At 41.1% G+C, this 18,782-nt stretch overlaps 1 protein-coding gene across 1 annotated transcript in view; it reads left to right on the plus strand.

The window, feature by feature from the left end:
• cwc22 (CWC22 spliceosome associated protein homolog) overlaps positions 1–18,782 on the plus strand; it is a 96,409-nt gene that overhangs the window by 20,521 nt on the left and 57,106 nt on the right. Inside the window, exons 2-3 of the mRNA XM_073047093.1 lie at positions 6,123–8,569; positions 14,047–14,237. Of these exons, the coding sequence (XP_072903194.1) occupies positions 6,123–8,569; positions 14,047–14,237 (2,638 nt within the window). The remainder of the gene's footprint in view (positions 1–6,122; positions 8,570–14,046; positions 14,238–18,782) is intronic.

Raw genomic sequence — 18,782 nt, forward strand, 5'->3', positions numbered from 1 at the left:
AGGGATCTGGGAATAAAGGTACATTATTGGCTAGCATGAGAGGGCACAATTTTAAGGTGCTTGGAAGTAGGTACAGAGGAGATGTCAGGGGTAAGTTTTTTATGCAGAGAGTGGTGCGTGCATTGAATGGGCAGGCGGCGGCGGTGGAGGCGGAAACAATAGGGTCTTTTAAGAGACTCCTGGATGGCTACATGGAGCTTAGAAAAATAGAGGGCTATGGGTAAGCCTAGGTAGTTCTAAGGTAAGGACATATTTGGCACAGCTTTGTGGGCCATAGGGCCTGTATTGTGCTGTAGGTTTTCTCTTTGTATATACATAATTCATTGAAAGTGGTGTCACAGGTAGATAGAAATATATTGGCCTTCATATATCAAAGTATTGATTACACTGAACAATAAATTTGTTTGAAATTGTGGCTTCCTCAGAAACTTGTCATGATAGATTGCTTTGATCCAAACACAAATATAATTTCATACTACTTGTGTCACGTAGGAATTTGGAAAAACAAGAAATTAACTTCTATTGACCATAATGTGTTTACTTGACTAACAGTGCTGATGCTTAGAAATAGTTCAACCAAGCCAAAAATGTTTTGATAATTTTCATTTGTACTTAGTGTCTGAGGCTTCTCACTTAAGTATCCAACAATAATTAGCCAGCATTAATGGATTCCAGTTCTCCATGACCGCAATGGCCTGGTGAAATGGACAGCACCGAGATTTACAGGAAAGAAGTCTAAATGGAAATGCAACAAATGTGAGGAGCCCAGGCTTTGTCTTGGTCACTAATGTTATACCCAAAGTAGAGCACATAGGCTTTCTTAATAGGAGGACTCATGATCTGTCTTTGAAATTTAAGCATCTACTTGCCACAAATATAACATAAAGCATCACGGCTTTTGCAACATTGGTGAGACATTTTGCTATCAGAAATACTTAACAAAAATACAATCAGTTTATTATAATGAGTACACACAATATGCAATGCACATAGAGTATGCACATCAACGTGATCACAGAACGAGATGCATGTAAACACAATACTTAGAACGGTCTGTGTGTGATGCTTTTATAGACTTTGTACAAACTGTCCTGCCATGCAGCATCCCCCCTGTCTAAACATGCCTTGGCATGCCTGGACAAGATAGAAAACTTTCCAGCTTACATTGTGGGCAACATTTTAATTGACTTGAACTTTGAATTAAAAAAAACAACAAATAAAAGCGCTTACAAAAAACGGTGTGTGATAGGAAAATTTAATGGTGATTTTCATGATCAGCAGCCCAAAATCCATAAAATACATTCAAAAGTATTCAGGTATCAAAATTTTTGTTGTCCATTGTTACAGGAGTTGGGAGGTTATGTTGAAGTGTTGTATGACATTGGTGAGATCTCATTTGTAGTGTTGTGTATAATTTTGGTCATGTACCTACAGGAAAGATGTAAATAAGATTGAAAGAGTTCAGGGAAAATTTGCAAGGATGTTGCCTGTATTGAAGGATGAGTTACAAGAACCGATTGGATAGGTTATAGACTTTTATTCCCAAGACGTAGAAGATTGAGGAGAGATTTGATTAAGGTGTACAAAATTTTGAGGGGGAAAGATCAAGTAAGTGCAAGCAGGTTTTTTCCAATGAGGTTGTGTAAGACAACTAGAAGTCATTGGTTAAGGAAAACATGTGGGAAGCTTCTTTACTCATGGTGGTGAGAGTGTGGAACGTGTTGTCAGTGCAAGTAATTACGAGAGCACTCCTCTTCTGAGCCACAGAACCAGACAGTGCCAGAGGCCTGCTTGCTGCAGCATGGGAAATATACCAAGAAATTTCTCGTGCATGTATGGGGAGCTTGATGGAATGCATCCAGTGGTGAATTTTTTGAACAGAATGTCATTGAACTAATGGGAAAATGCTTTCTTAAGTCTGGTCCTGTACAATGAGACAGATAAAAATTAATGATCTTGTAATTGGGGATCCAGTTGTAAAGAGTGATCATAGTATGATTGAATTTCTCATAGAAATGGAGGATGTAATAAAATGATCTAAAACTAGTGTTATGCCTAAATAAGGGAGATACAATGGGATGAGGGAGGAACTCTCCACAGTAGACTGGGATCACGGGCTGTATGGTGGAACAGTTGAGGAACAGTGGAAGACTTTTAAAGAGATTTTTATGGTTCTTTAAAAAAGTGTATTCCAATTAAATATTAAGGACAGTAAGGGTGGGGAGAGTAAGCCCTGAAATAAAAGAATACATCAAACAGAAAGCTCATGCATGCTCATACTAATAGTAGTAGGACACTGGAAGATTGGGAAAACCTTAAAAAGCAATAAAGAACTACTAACAAGCAATAAAAAAAAAAGTGAAGATATATTATGAAAGTAAATTAGACCAAAATGTAAAAACAGTAGAGGTTTGGTAATGGAGCATGTGTGAGAGAAAAGCTGGAGAAAAATATCTTGAAGAATCGATTATAATGAATTGAATGCTTCAGTGGCCAAAAAATGGAATGAGAAATATTTAAGTTACAATCCCACCACTGCAGCTTAGATTTTAAACTCTTGTGTAAGTAGATCCATTGAAGGAAATTTGGTATCAGGAATGGATTTCTCAAAACCTCTGTAATGTCATTGAAGCTACTTTGTTTCACCATTATTTTAATTACATGAATGAGATTTGACTTAGGAGCTTAAAGTAAAGCAACCCTAAGGAGAAAGTGATCGTAGAGATAGTGTCATGGCTGCAGAAAAGGTGGACGTCATGGAGGGATTGTCTTTGGAGTCTCTGTGGGTGGAGGTTAGGAACAGGAATGGGTCAGTAACTTTACTGGGTGTTTTTTATAGGCTGCCCAATAGTAACAGGGATGTTGAGGAGCAGATGGAAAAACAGATCCTGGAAAGGTATAATAATAACAGAGTTGTTGTGATAGGAGATTTTAATTTCCCAAGTATCGATTGGCATCTCCCGAGAGTGAGGGGTTTAGATGGGGTGGAGTTTGTTAGGTGTCTTCAGGAAGGTTTCTTGACACAATATGTAAATAGGCCTACAAGAGGAGAGCCTGTACTTGATTTGACTTGAAAGGGAGTAGAGATAGCACAGGAGATTATAGACCAGTGAGTCTTACTTCAGTGGTTGGTAAGTTCATGGAGAAGATCCTGAGAGTCAGGAATTATGAACATTTGGAGAGGTATAATATGATTAGGGATAGTCAGCATGGCTTTGCCAAGGGCAGGTCGTGCCTTACGAGCCTAATCAAATTTTTTGAGGATGTGACAAAACACATTGATGAAGGAAGAGCAGTAGATGTAGTGTGTATGGATTTCAGCAAGGCATTTGACAAGGTACCCCATGCAAGGCTTATTGAGAAAGTAAGGAAGCATTGGATCCAGGGAGACATCTGGATTCACATTGCTTTGTGGATCCAGAACTGGCTTGCCTACAGAAGGCAAAGACTGGTTGTAGACGGGTCATATTCTGCATGGAGGTGGGTGACCGGTGGTGTGCCTCAGGGATCTGTTGTGGGACCCTTACTCTTTGTGATTTTTATAAATGACCTGAATGAAGAATTGGAGGAATGGGTTAATAAATTTGCTGATGACACAAAGGTTGGGTGTGTTGTGGATAGTGGGGAGGGCTGTCAGAGGTTACAGCGGGACATTGATAGGATACAAAACTGGGCTGAGAAGTGGCAGATGGAGTTCAACCCAGATAAGTGTGAAGTGGTTCATTTTGATAGGTCAAATATGATGGCAAAATATCGTATTAATGGTAAGACTCTTGGCACTGTGGAGGATCAGAGGGATCTTGGGGTCCAAGTCCATAGGACGCTCAAAACAGCTGCGCAGGTTGACTCTGGTTAAGAAGGCGTGCGGTGTATTGGCTTTCATCAATCGTGGAATTGAATTTAGGAGCTGAGAGTTAATGTTGCAGCTATATAGGACCCTGGTCAGACCCCACTTGGAGTACTGTGCTCAGTTCTGGTTGCCTCGTTACAGGAAGGATGTGGAAACCATAGAAAGGGTGACTTATGAGAATAGTTTGAGTGAACTTTGCCATTTCTCCTTGGAGCAATGGAGGATGAGAGGTGACCTGATAGAGGTGTATAAGATGATGAGGCATTGATTGTGGATAGTCAGAGGCTTTTTCTCCATGGCTGAAATGGTTGCCACAAGAGGACACAGGTTTAAGGTGCTGGGGAGTAGGTACAGAGGAGATGTCAGAGGTAAGTTTTTTTCCTCAGAGAGTGGTGAGTGCGTGGAACGGGCTGCCGGCAACAGTGGTGGAGGCGGATACGATAGGGTCTTTTAAGAGACTTTTGGATAGGTACATGGAGCTTAGAAAAATAGAGGGCTATGGGTAAGCCTAGTAATTTCTAAAGTAGGGACATGTTCCGCACAACTTTGTGGGCCGAAGGGCTTGTATTGTGCTGTAGGTTTTCTGTGTTGCTATATTTCTATAATATGAGAGAATTCACTCTGCAGTTGAGAAGAAGAAGCTGAAGTTTGATGTATCAGTATTATGGTGGAGTAAGGGGAATTATAGAGGCCTATTCTGTTTGGCTGAGGATGATTAGTAGTGTTTTGCAATGGTTGGTATTGGGGCCGTTTCTTTTCAAGTTATACGTCAGTGATTTAGATAATGGAATTGATGGCTTTGTGGCCAGGTTGGCAGAGAACATAAAGGTAGGTTGTGGGGCAGGTAGTGTTGAGACCGTATCGAGTGTGCAGAAGTACTTAAACAGATTGGGTGAAGAGGCAAATAAATGGCATATGGAATATAATGTAGGGAAAGTGTATGGTCATGCACTTTGGTAGAAAGAATAAAGGTGTGGACGATTTTCTGAACAGGCAGAAAATTCAAAAATCATAGGTGTGAAGGGACTTGGGAGTCCTTGTACAGGATTCCCTAAAGGTTAACTTGCAGATTGAGTTGGTAGTAAGGAAGGCAAATGCAATGTTACCATTCATTTTGACAGGACTAGAATATAAGAGAAGGATGTGATGCTTTTTCAGGCATTGGGCAGACAGCACTTGGAGTTTTGTGAACAATTTTGGGCCCATTGTCAAAGAAAAGATAGGCTGGTACAGGAAAGGGCTCAGAGGTTGTTCACAAGAATGATTCTGGGTATAAAAGGGTTAACCCAGGAGTGTTTCATGGCTCTGGCCTGTATTCGCTGGAGTTTGGAAGATTTGTGGGGGGGGGGGGGTAGGAATTACATTAAAACCTTTTGAATATTGAAAGCCCTAGTTAAAGTGGATGTGGAGAGGATTCTTCCTGTAGTGGGTGAGCCTTGGACAAGAGGGCATAGTTTCAGAATAGAGGGGTGTCCATTTAAAATAGATGAGGAGGAAATTCTTTTGTCAGAGTGTAGTGAATCTGAGAAATTCATTGCAACAGATGGTTGTGGAGGCCAAGTCATTGAGCATGTTTAAAGTGGAGGTTGATTGTTTTTTGATTAGTCTGTTATGGGGAGAAGGCAGGAGAGTGGATTTGAGAGGGATAATAAATCAGCCATGATAGAATGGTGGAGCAGACTTGATACATTGAGTGGCCTAATTCTGCTCTTATGTCTTAATGCCTTATTATCCTTCAGGGGGTGACATTTTTTCTTGTTTGTTGGATATATATTTAACTTAATACATTCTTTGGTGATCTGGGATGGATGGCAGATGCTCATTGTCAGTGTGTTAAATGAATGAACGAACACAGCAGAAAACTGGGAAAACTGTTGAGGCTTTGCTGAAGATCAAAACTTGTATGGCTGAAAGGCACATTGTGGAAGTGCCAGTTCCATTTCAACCCTGATACCTGTGATGACCAATAAAACCCCAGTGTTTGTGCTAGTTGGGCTAGAAGTCATGTTTTTGTATAGCATTTTTGCCATGTTCTAAAATATTCAATGATATAATGGATTAGCTGAAAATAGTACTGCCAATTAGGTTAGTGAGGATTTGAGTCAGGCTCATTTTAGGAGCAGTTAGATTTTATTGTATGTCAGACTGTGATGCTAGTCCATTGTGACCAAAATGAATAATTGTTGAGGAAAAACAGAAAATTTTAAAAGTTATTACAAGAAAATTTCAAGTGGTTATAGCGAGTTCTCAAATTTCTCTTTTCTCTCTTCAGAGACAGCAGCAGTGACAGTGATTCCAGCTCATCCAGCAGCAGCAGCGGCAGTAGTAACAGCTCTTCCAGTAGCAGTTCAAGCAATTCAAGTGGAAGTAGCAGCAGCAGTAGCAGCAGCAGCAGCAGTGGTAGTACAGGAAGCAGTAGTGGGAGTTCTTCATCAAGTCTCGAGAAGAAAAGGGGAAAATCACCCAGAAATACCAGGAGGAGAAAAGAAGAAAAGCACTCTGAGAGAAGAGAGAGAACTTCCTCACATGGGGACCACCGGATGAGGGCATCTAATCGAGACAGAAGAGATGAAAAGCTAACCTTCAGAGAAGAAAGGCATTCAGATACCAAACAATCAAGCTGGTCAAAGGAAAGAAGGCCAGAGAGTGTCAGAAGGCGCCGTTCACCAGAACCTTCTTGGAAAGAACCTTCAAGAAGTCATAGTCCTCAAGAGTTTAGGCGAAGGTACAGTCCAGATTCAAGGAGTAAAACTGGGGATGATAGGAATAGAAGACGCAGAAGAAAATCTAATAGCTCTTCCCCCAGACACCAAAGGCGGGAATGCAGATCCACTTCCCGAAGTCCTCGCTGGTCATCAAGGAAAGAGGCTACAACTTCAAAGTATAGCATTAGATCAGAGAAGGCTGACAGTCACAAAAGAAGTCCAGAAAGTAAGGACAAAAGATCTAAAGAAATGCGTCCATCCAGTAGCAGGAGAAGTTTACAGGCAGAAGAAAGTACTCGTCGAGCACGTTCAAGAAGCTATAGTCCTTCAAGATCAAGGCAGTTCCATTCTAGTCATGATTCAAAGGAGAAAATCAGGAAGAGTAGGCATCGAAGATCAGATAGCTCATCTCACAGTCCTCACAGAGAAGGCCATAAAAGTTCCAAGAGTCCTGATTCACATTCTTCAAATATAAGAAACAAATCCCAGAAAAATAGCAAAATAGTAGAATCTGAACCAGAGAGAAGGAAAGAAGAATGTATTGTTACACAGGGAAGAGGTAATGCTTCTGTAAGTCCAGATAGTAATGAGCCAAGCACCAAACAATCTGAAGTATGCTCTGTTGGAGAATGTTCCCGAAATAACAGTCCTGAAAGTACGAAACAAAATTCTCCAAGTGTCTCCTCCAGAAGTAGAGGTGATGATCGTGAATGTACTCCTCAAGCACAGCAACAAAAACCTGATGCTTCACCGCATTCAAGTGCAATAGAAACACACAAATCAGAGATAGAAAGTCCCAGATCATCACATGATGAAATTACTGATTTTCAGAAAAGCAGAATGGTACGTCCAGATTGTCTGGAAGAAAGTAAAACTCCTGCAAACCAGGAAGAATGTAGCCATGAACCAAGTCCTGACCAAGGGACACAAAATTGGTCCGAGAATATACATTCCACAAGCAATAGATCTCTTACTGTCTCTCCTACAAGTTTGGAGAAAGATTTGCCTGAAAACATTAGCAATGAAGAATCAAGAAGTAAAAAGAAAAGTAAAAAAAACAGAAGTAGAAATTCTTCTGCAAGTTCAAGACGAAGATCGTCCAGTACATCATCTTCCACCTCCTCCTCATCATCGTCTTCATCATCGTCGTCCTCTTCTTCCTCTTCTACCTCTTCCTCATCCTCATCATCTTCGTCGTCTTCAACATCCAGTGAAGAAGAGAGCAAAGATAAGCCTGGCTCTGATTTAGAGCAGCGGATATTACTTCATGGTCTTAATTCTGAGAAGTCACCATTATCTGTACTTGATGATAGTGGGAGAACAGGACCTGATGGTAACAAAGACAGGTTTGAAGCTTTTCAGTCATCAGATGAAAAAAGGGTGCTTTGTCCTGCAGATAGTACTGGAAAAATCCCTTCTCAGAGTCATAGTCCTCTGCAGGACCAAGACCAATCCCAGTTCCCAAGTTCGTGTGATCAAATGTATGGAAATCAATCACCTGAAAGGGAAATACAGAGTCCTAATGGAGTATCTTCAAGTGAAAAAAAACATGACTCCGATGTATCAGAATCTTCCCCAGTTCGGGTTACACCCAGTTCTCAAAAAAGTGGAAAGTTTCTGTCAGACACTGAAAAAATAGATGAAAGGAGCAGTCAAAAAATAAGTCCTGAAAATAAAGAACCTGACAGTACTTTGTCATCTGATCTGGGAGGTGATAATTCAAATATCCAAAGTCCACATGTATCCAGTCAAAGACAACAGAGTCCGATTTTAGAAAGTATCGATGGAAAGGAACCAAAGTATCCTCAGAAAAAAAGGCAACGATCATCTTCCTCTGAGAGGAGGGATGGTTCTGGATCTAGATCCGGATCTGAGAGTCCAGGTGCACCTCCTCGGAAGATGAAATCTAAGTCATGTAGCCCAGTTTCAAGTTTGAGGAAGCTATCGGGACATTCTCGGTCATCTTCACCCAAAGAACAGGACGAAGAGAGCAGAAAATCAAGGGACAAATCAGGTATAGTGATTTTGGATATGTCATTCTATAAATTAAGTTTACTTTTGTAACTGAAAATCTACCCCCTTTAAAAATAGACTTATTTTTTAAATTTATTGGTACAATAAATAAAATTCTATGCATCAGAGTGAGCTACACAACTTGGTTGTGGCACCACATAAATGCAAATGATAACTTACGTAGGAGTCATTTCAGAAGTGTAATTACTGAACCTTTTCTCTTAAGTGTTTCACTACTGCATTTCAGTACATTTTGAATATTTGGCTATTTTTATTTAATGATCATGGTATTTATATTTTTGTTTAAGGAATTAATACAGAATTGTTTAGAGTTATTCCAACAGGAAAAACGTCTTTCTCATACCCATTCCTCTTTGTAAATGGGTACTTGTGATTGCGGACTTGGTGTTTCGGTGTGGTAGGACTTTAAGCATTTGCAACAAGAATCTTAACCCCACGGAAGTCTGAGACGACTCTCAACAAGTTGCTTTGTTGAAACTGTAACCTGCTGTTTAAGCTTCAAACAAATTAGACATTCTGTGGGGTAACACTAAACTAGGTACAGAGGATTTATGTTGCAAAAACTTAAAATAATGCCACACAAAAACATGGAGTCCACAATGACCTTCAAGCAACCATTAATGCCAATCTTATTTCCCCTGTATTTCCATCACCTTAATGCAGATGCTTTCAGTCACTTTGGACAATTTACAAAGGTCAATGAGCCTACCAATACACTTTTGGGATGTGGGGAAAACTAGAGATGCTGGAGGAAATCTGCATGGCAACAGGGAGAATGTGCAAACTTTGATTAGGACAGCTCTGAATGTCAGGACTGAACCTGGGTCAGTGGATTAGTGAGGCAGCAGCTCCACCAGCTCCATCACTCCTCTTCAGGGATTGTCAGGTAGTAGTTTTATATAGGTCAGTGTGTTGCATGGACGTTGACAAGACCCATGCTTGCATATTGCAAAATGGAAGTCTGTAACACGGAGGACAGGAGATCAGATCCTTTCACATCTGACCTTGAGCTGCACCTTTGGACTCCTAATGTTAGAACCAGCAACAGGAGTAGGTCAGTCAGCACATTGAAACCATTCTTATGCAATATCACCTATAGCTGAAGTATCTGAGGCTCTTCATCTTGAATATATCTGCTTACTTGAGCTCTGGTTTGCAGTAAGAACTCAGTGGGTAATCCAGAAAGGTTGAATAGGTTAGGACTTTATTCCCTGGAGCATAGAAGAATGAGGGGAGACTTGATAGAGGTGCAGGTAGTCCCCGAGTTACGAATGTCCGACTTATGGACAATTCGTACTTATGAACTGAGGAAGAACGCCGTCCGCCATTTTAAGTCGGATCGTGATGCCGTCTGCCATTTTAAGTCGGATCGTGATGCCGTCCGCCATTTTAAGTCGGATCGTGATGCCGTCCGCCATTTTAAATCGGATCGTGATGCCGTCCGCCATTTTAAATTGTTGTCGTTGACACTGTGTTGAGTGTTTGACTTTGTATTTGGCTTAAATTTTTCTTAGTAAGATTCACCCTGACCCCCCCCCCCCCCGTTCCGGTCGGCTAGTGGCACAGTGAGATCAGCATTGGGCTGGAGAACGGAGGTTCCCGAGTTCGATCTGGTGACAGACCACTCCTGTGCCGGGTTGATGTCGATCCAGTGATTCCCGTACCACCCGTGCCGGGTTGATATCGAGCTCGCAACTCGACCTCGTTTAAAAAAAAACACTACCACCTCCAGTTTAAATTCAAACATGGAATATTGTGGAGGAGGAAATACCCAAACCCAGCACAGCCCCCACTTGTCCCATTTAGCCTTTCTCAGTGCAGTGGTCCTTAGGACCCAGTGGACCTCGGAAGCCAGTGGAGCTGGGGACCCGCCGCCCACAGTGTTTCTGTTCCATTGATGGGAAGCGATCGCGATTGAAAATGAAGTGGAAATAATAAAGCATTTGGAAAGAGGTGAAACGCCATCGGTCATTGGAAAACCATTAGGCTACAGTCGGTCAACAATCGGAACAATTTTAAAGGATAAAAAATAAAGTGAGAATAATGGAGCATGTGGAAAGCCCTGCCCCAATGAAAACTACAATTATTACTAAGCAATGCAGTGGTTCAATTACTGGAATACATACGTTTCTTAAGTGTTTTATATGCATAGAAAGGTAAAATATATTCTATATACTAAGACAAATGTTTGACTAACTGACGCTAAATAATACCGGATGTACTTGTTCCGACTTAAAGATGGACTCAGGATTGGAACTCGTACGTAACCCGGGGACTGGCCTGTATATAAGATTATGATAGGTGTAGATAAAGTGAATGCAAGCTGGCTTTTTCCACTGAGGCTAGGGGAGAAAAAAACCAGAGGACATGGGTTAAGGGTGAAGGGGGAAAAGTTTAAAGGGAACATTAGGGGGGGCTTCTTCACACAGAGAGTGGTGGGAGTGTGGAATGAGCTGCCAGGTGAAGTTGTAAATGCAGGCTTACTTTTAACATTTAAGAAAAACTTGGACAGGTACATGGATGAGAGATGTATGGAGGGATATGGGCCAGGTGCAGGTCAGTGGGACTACGCAGAAAAATGGTTCAGCAGAGCCCAGAAGGGCTAAAAGGCCTGTTTCTGTGCTGTAATGTTCTGTGGTTCTATGGGTCAAGCAGTATCTGTGGGAAGGTGTTGCTGCTATTGCACATTGAAACTCTGCATCTGCTCTAAAGCAGTGTTTCAACTCGAAAGATCAATAATTCCTTGCAAAATTTACAAGTCACTACCCAAAAATTTGAGATACAAAGTAACATTCACTCTCAAGAAATGTGTATGCACGTGTGGTGGTGTAGGGAGGGATTTGGCAGTAGAAATAAACAAAAAGTAATAATTTTTTTTTCTTTTTCAACTTACATTTCTTGATCCATGCACAGATGAAGTGGATTTGCAATACAGAAAATAGGGACATGAACCACTTTCTAGAAACACAAACCTCCATGAAGCATGTATTATCTAATTCTCTTTTACCTATCAGTTGGCTGTGGTCAAAGTTCAAAGTAAATTTATTATCAAAGTATATATACATCCCCATAGACAACCCTGAGATTCATTTTCTTGTGAAAATATTCAATCAATCCAGTAATCATAATAAAATCAATGACAGACCATATCAACAAGACAACCAATGTGCAAAGCAACCTATGTAAATACAAAAAGAAATAATAACTATTATAAGCAATAAATATCAAGAACATGAGATGAAGTGTCCTTGAAAGGCATTGGTGTTTCCATATCAGGCTGTGATGCAGCCGGTCAATATACTCTCCACTACTTATCTATAGAAGTTTGTCAAAATTTTGGATGTCATGTTAAACCTTTGCAAACTTCTAAGGAACTAGAGGCACTCTGCTGTCTTCGTAATTGCACTTGTGTGCTGGACCCAGGAATAGTACTCCAAAATGATGACTCAGAGGAATTTAAAGCTACTGACGATCTCTGCCTCTGATCCTCGAATGAGGACTGGCTCATGGATCTCTTGTTTCCTCCTTCTGAAATCAATAATCAGCTCTTCAGTCTTGCTGACATTGAGTGAGAGTTTGCTGATTCTTCACCACCTTTGATTTGACCTATGACGGTGTTATCAGCAAACTTGAATGTGGCATTGGAGCTGTGCCATACATGCGTTGGAGCCATACAGTCGTAAGTGTAAAGCAAGTACAGCGTGTAGCTAAGCACACAGGCTTGTGGTGCACCTGTACTGATGGAGATTATAGAGGAGTTGTTGTTTCCAACTGACTGGGTTCTGCAAGTGAGGAAATGGAGGATCCAATTGCACAAGAATGCATTGAGGCCAAGGTCTTAAAGCTTATTGATTAGTCTTGAGGGGATGATAGTATTGACTGCTGAGCTGTAGCCTATAAAGAGCATCCTGATGTATGCATATTTGCTGTCCAGATGTTTCAGGGTTAAGTGAATGTGGACTTATTGTGGTGGTAGGCAAATTTGAGTGGATCTAAGTCTCCCATGGATGTAGCTCCTAGCTCTCTATAATCAATGTGCAAGCCAGGACAGTGCGATATGGAGAGCAAATTGTTGCCCATGCAGCAAGCTTTTCTTCTCCATGCAGCTGATGAATCCAAAGGAATGGCAGAGACTGATACAGTTTAGCACCACCAATATTGTAGTTGCCAGTTTGCATTGAACTTAAATATAGGACTGCCTGCAGGACCCTAGCTCCAGATTTTTCCTCTGGATTTACTCCTAAAACCTTACTCATGAGGGGGTATAGCCCACGAGGCAGTTGAGGTTTGAGGTCACTGTTTTCCTTCTCTTAGACAAGCAGTCGAGGCTGACGAGCTCCATATCCTTGAGCAACTGGTTTTAAGGTGCCAGTAACCTGCTCTCGCCCTTTCTCCTGTCAGTAGAAATGGTTCTGCCGGGCTTTTTATCTACGCCACACCTGAAATACATGAAGGTCAGGAGCAGGACTTGGTTGTCAGAGGCTGGTTGGGATGTACGCATTGGGAGCATTTGATAGGTAGTGGGAGCTTATCCACACAACACCCTCCCCCCCGCTCCCCCCCCCCCCCCCCCCGGACTATTCCTTAAGGAACCCTCACGTATCGATATGTTTTGAATTCTATCTGTCTCAGAATCGGAAGCAGAATCAGGTTTATTATCACCGGCATGTGATGTGAAATTTGTTAACTTAGCAGCAGCAGTTCAATGTAATACATAATCTAGTAGAGAGAGAGGAAAAGAAATAAAACGTAATAAATAAACAAATAAATCAATTGCGTATATTGAAAAAATTTTAAAAAGTGTGCAAAAACAGAAGTACTGTATATTTTTAAAAAAGTGAGGTAGTGTCCAAAGCTTTGATGCCCATTTAGGAATCGGATAGCAGAGGGGAAGAAGCTGTTCCTGAATCACTGAGTGTGTGCCTTCAGGCTTCTGTATCTCTTACCTGATGGTAACAGTGAGAATTGGGCGTGCCCTGGGTGCTGGAGGTCCTTAATAATGGATGCTGCCTTTCTGAGACACCGCTTCCTAAAGATCTTTTGTATCTGTCTTTTGTAACGTGCCTGTTGCGTCAATAAAGCAAGGTGCATGTTGATTAGCACCAAGCTGCAATTTGGTTATGGATGCTGCTCTTCTAAAAAAAAGTTAATATAATGTAATTAATATAAATAAGGAAAACTACCTTTGTTATCTACTCTTTCCTTCTAGTGAGCCGCAATATTGAAGAATACTTTGGTAAATGTTATACAGAGTTTTGTTGGTCATAATTGGAAATGCTTTGCTGGGATTGTAGAATAAGCACTTTGAATTTTGTAGTATGTTTCAGAGTTTAATTAGGTATATACTAATTTTTACTCTTTTATTTAAGTAGCTTGTGTGTGAAGATTGAGATTCTAGTTTAAAACATTTAAAATTATGATCCAAAATATAGTTGTGACTCTGTTAAAATTTGTCAGGCATACAAATGGTTGAAAACATTCCTCAGAATGAGAGAGAAATTGTCTCTGCCAGTGAAGCCCCCGCTAATTTGGAGAATCCTGTGAGGATTGGAGGTGGAGAGATTTCAAGTAGCTCAGACAGTGAGGAAAGTGCGGCAAGCAGTGGTACAGCTGTGCAAAAAATGAAAAGCAGCGTGGTACAGATACAGGTAAGGTTATTCATCAATTAATATGTAAGACCGTAAAACCCAAAAGATATCGGACCAGAATTAGGCCATTCAGCCTATCAATTCTGCTTCACCATTCCATCATGGCTGACCTGTTATCCCTCTTAACCACATTTCTCTGTCTTTTCCTTGTAACCTTTAATGCCCTGACTAACCAAGAATCTATCAACTCTGCTTTACATATACTCAATAACTTGGCCTCAACAGCACTTAGTGGCAATGAATTCCATAGATTCATACCCTCTGGCTACAGAGATTCCTACTCATCTCTGTTCTAAATGGACTATTTCTTCTGAAAGAAATGGCAGACTAACTTAATGAGTAGAGCACTGGATCCTTTCTTAATTGAGTATTTTTTGCCAGTCTTCATTGTGGAAGATATCAGCAGTATAGTGGAAATTCAAGAGTGTTGGGGGCAGAAGTGAATGTCATTGCTTTTACTATAGAGCAGGTATTTAGGAAGCTGCAGGTAGATAAGTCATCTGAACCAGATGGACTACACCCCAGGGTTCTGAAGGAGGTAGCTGAAGAGATTGTGGAGGCATTAGTAATGATCTTTCAAGAATCATTAGACTCTGGAAGACTGAAAAATTGCAAATGGCACTGCACTCTAAGAAGGAAGGGTGGCAGAGCCAGGAAATTATAGGCCAGTTAACCTGATATAAGTAGTTGGTAAAATGTTGAAGTCCATTATTAAGGATGAAGTTTCGGGGTACTCCGAGGCATATGATAAAATAGGCTAAAGTCAGCATGATTTTCAAGAAGGACATTCTGTCTGACAAATTTGTCAGAATTCTGAGAGGAAATTACAGACAGGATAGATAAAGGAGAGTCAATTGATGTTGTTTACTTGGAATTTCAGAAGGCATTTGACAAAGTACCGCACGTGAGGCTGCTTAACAAAGTAAGAGCTCATGGTATTTCAAAAACGGTTCTAGCATGAATAGAAGAATGGCTGACTTGCATGAGGCAAAAAGTGATAAACAAGGGGGCCTTTATTCCCATTTTGCAGAAGGACTTGGACATATTCAGTGAATGAGCAAAAAAGAGGCAGATGGGAGTGTGTGATTGTGCTCTTTGGTAGAAGGAATAAATACGTAGACTATTTTCCAAATGGGGAGGCAATTCAGAAATCATATGTTCAAAGGGACTTCGGAGAATGTGTGGCATTCCCTAAAGGCTAACTTAAAGGTTGAGTTCAAATGCAATATTGGCATTCATTTCGGGATGACTTGAATTTAAAAGCAAGGATGTAATACTGAGGCTTTATTAGGCATTGGTCAGACCACACTTGGAGTATTGTGAGCAGTTTTGGGCCTCGATCTTAAAAAAAAGGTATCAGAGAGGGTCCAGAGGATGTTCATAAGAACAATTTTGGGAATGAAAGGTTTAATGTACGTGGAGTGTTTGATGGTTCTGGGCCTGTACTTGCTGGTGTTGAGAAGAATTGGGTGTATCTTATTGAAAGTTACAGAGTATTGAAAGGCCTAATTAGAATAGATGTGAAGAAGATGTTTCCTTTTGTGGGGCAGTTAAGGACCAGAGGCACAGCCTCGGGATAGAGAGACATCCCTTTAGAACAGAAATCAGCAGGAATTTCACAATCCAGAGGATGGTAGATCTATTGAGTTCATTGCTACAAACAGCTGTGGCGGCCAAGTCATTGGGTATATTTAAAGCAGAGGTTGGTAAGGTTCTTGATTAGTCAAGGCATCAAACGTTATGGGAAAAAGCCAGAAGAATGGGTTTGAGAGGGATAAAAAGAAATCAGCTTGACAGAATTGGGGAAGATACTCAATGAGCCAGTTGGCCTAATTCTGCTGCTATATGTTATGATCTTATGGGATATGAACTCAAACTTGTTTGGAAACCCCAGCAAAGAATGGCACTGGCAACAGCAGCAATGCCCACTGTTTTGCATTGGATTGTCACTGATACTGCAGATCATTAGTGAAATGGCCAAGTTTGAATTCATGATTATCCTGCTGTGCTAATATCTTTACTTCATTGAAGGGGTGGGGGAAGGGGGGAGAACTAATTGCATCAGTAACAAGTCCATTAGATGCACTACCCACGATCCAGATATGTATTGCAACTGATTGAGGTATTCTCCATAAGAACATAAGAAATAGGAGCAGGAGTAGGCCATCCGGCCCATCGAGCCTGCCCCGCCATTCAATAAGTCAAGTCAAATTTATTTATAAAGCACATTTAAAAACAACCCATGTTGACCAAAGCGCTGTACAAACCAGAACAGGTAGCTAAAATCACAAATACAAGAAACACAGATATAAACATCAAGGCAGTCAGCTTATAGGCACAAAATAAACACGAGTCTAGGCACAAGCCAAAAATCAGTCACATCAGGAAGATTCAAACAATAGTGAATAAACGTAAGTTTTGAGCCTGGACTGAAGAGTCAATGGAGGGAGCAGATCTGCTAGGGAGGGGAATGCTGTTCCACACTGCAACAGCAAAGGCATAGTCGCCCCTGAATTTAAATTTAGATCACGGGACAGCCAGGAGCCCCAAGTCAACTGACCTGAGGGACTTGGGAGTAGAATAAGGGGTTAGAAAGTCTGCGATATAAGAGGGGGCCAGCCCATTTAGGACTTATAAGCAAACAGGAGAGCCTTAAAATCAATTCTAAACCATACTGGTAGCTAGTGGAGAGAGGCCAGAATAGAAGTAATATGGTCCCTCTTCTGGGCACCTGTCAGGAGCCTGGCTGTGACATTCTGGACCAGTTGCAGGCGGGACAGGGACGACTGACTAATCCCAGTATACAGGGAGTTGGAATAGTCCAAGCGGGAGGATATAAGTGCTTGGATGACTTTCTCAAGATCTTTAAAAGAGAGAAGCGCCTTGATTGTGGCAATAGTATGAAGCTGGAAAAACTGGCTTTTACTACTGCGTTAACTTGCTTGTCAAACTTAAAGGTGGAATCAAATATCACACCAAGGTTTTTGACATGGGGTTTGACAAGTGTGGACAGGTTACCAAGACTGTTGGTAATCACTTTGATAGAGTCGGGGGGGCCAAATAGGACAGCATCAGACTTGCCTTCATTCAGCTGTAGGAAGTTTTGTGGCATCCAACATTTTATGCCCTCAAGGCAGTTCATGATAATAAGATCATGGCTGATCTGTCTGTAAACTCAGCTCCACCTACCTGCCTATTCCCGATAACCCTTAATTCCCCTTCTATGTAAAAATCTATCTAACTGTATCTTAAGTATATTTAGTGAAGAAGCCTCAACTGCTTCCCTGGGCAGAGAATTCCACAGATTCACCACTCTCTAGGAAAAACAGTTCCTTCTCATCTCTGTCCTAAATCTTCTCCCCTGAATGTTAAGGCAATGTCCCCTAGTTCTAGTCTCACCTACCAATGGAAACAATTTTCCTGCTTCTATCTTATCTATCCCTTTCAAAATTTTGTATGTTTCTATAAGATCCCGTCTCATTCTTCTGAACTCCCGACAGACAGACTTTATTGATCCCGAGAGAAATTGGGTTTCATTACAGTCGCACCAACCAAGAATAGTGTAGAAATATAGCAATATAAAACCATAAATAATTAAATAATAATAAGTAAGTAATGCCAAGTGGAAATTAGTCCAGGACCAGCCTATTGGCTCAGGGTGTCTGACACTCCGAGGGAGGAGTTGTAAAGTTTGATGGCCACAGGCAGGAATGACTTCCTATAACACTCAGTGTTGCATCTCGGTAGAATGAATCTCTGGCTGAATGTACTCCCGTGCCTAACCAGTACATTATGGAGTGGATGGGAGACATTGTCCAAGATGGCATGCAACTTGGACAGCATCCTCTTTTCAGACACCACCGTCAGAGAGTCGAGTTCCACCCCCACAATATACTCCAGAGAGTATAGTCCCAGGCGACTCAATCTCTCCTCATAGGTTAACCTTTTCATCTCTGGATTCAACCTGGTGAACCTCCTCTGTACTGCCTCAAGCTAGTATATCCTTCCTCAAGTATGACGACCAGCAATACACACAGTACTCCAGGTGCAGCCTCACCAATACCCTGTATAGTTGCAGCATGACCTCCCTGCTCTTGAATTCAATCCCTCTAGCAATGAAGGCCAACATTCCATTTGCCTTCTTAATAACCTGTTGTACCTGCAAGACAACTTGTTGCAATTCATGATCAAGTACTTCCAAGTCCCTCTACATAACAGCATGCTGCAATCTCTCACCATTTAAATAATAATCTGCTCTTGTAGTATTCCTTCCAAAGTGGATGATCTCGCATTTACCAATGTTGTATTCCATCTGCAAGACCTTGGCCCACTCACTTAACCTATCTATATTCCTCTGCAGACTCTCCACCTCTATACAATTTGCTTTTGCACTCCATTTAGTGTCATCACCAGTAGTTGAGCATCCTTTTTCTGTGGACCAGAATTGTTTAAACCACTTCAGTAACTTTTATTCTCTTTTTCTAATATCATCACTCAACACTGTTGACAAATGATAATTGATGATTCTCAGTACAATATTTCTCC

Source organism: Hemitrygon akajei, chromosome 5 (assembly GCF_048418815.1).
Source record: "Hemitrygon akajei chromosome 5, sHemAka1.3, whole genome shotgun sequence".
Lineage (NCBI taxonomy): Eukaryota > Metazoa > Chordata > Chondrichthyes > Myliobatiformes > Dasyatidae > Hemitrygon > Hemitrygon akajei.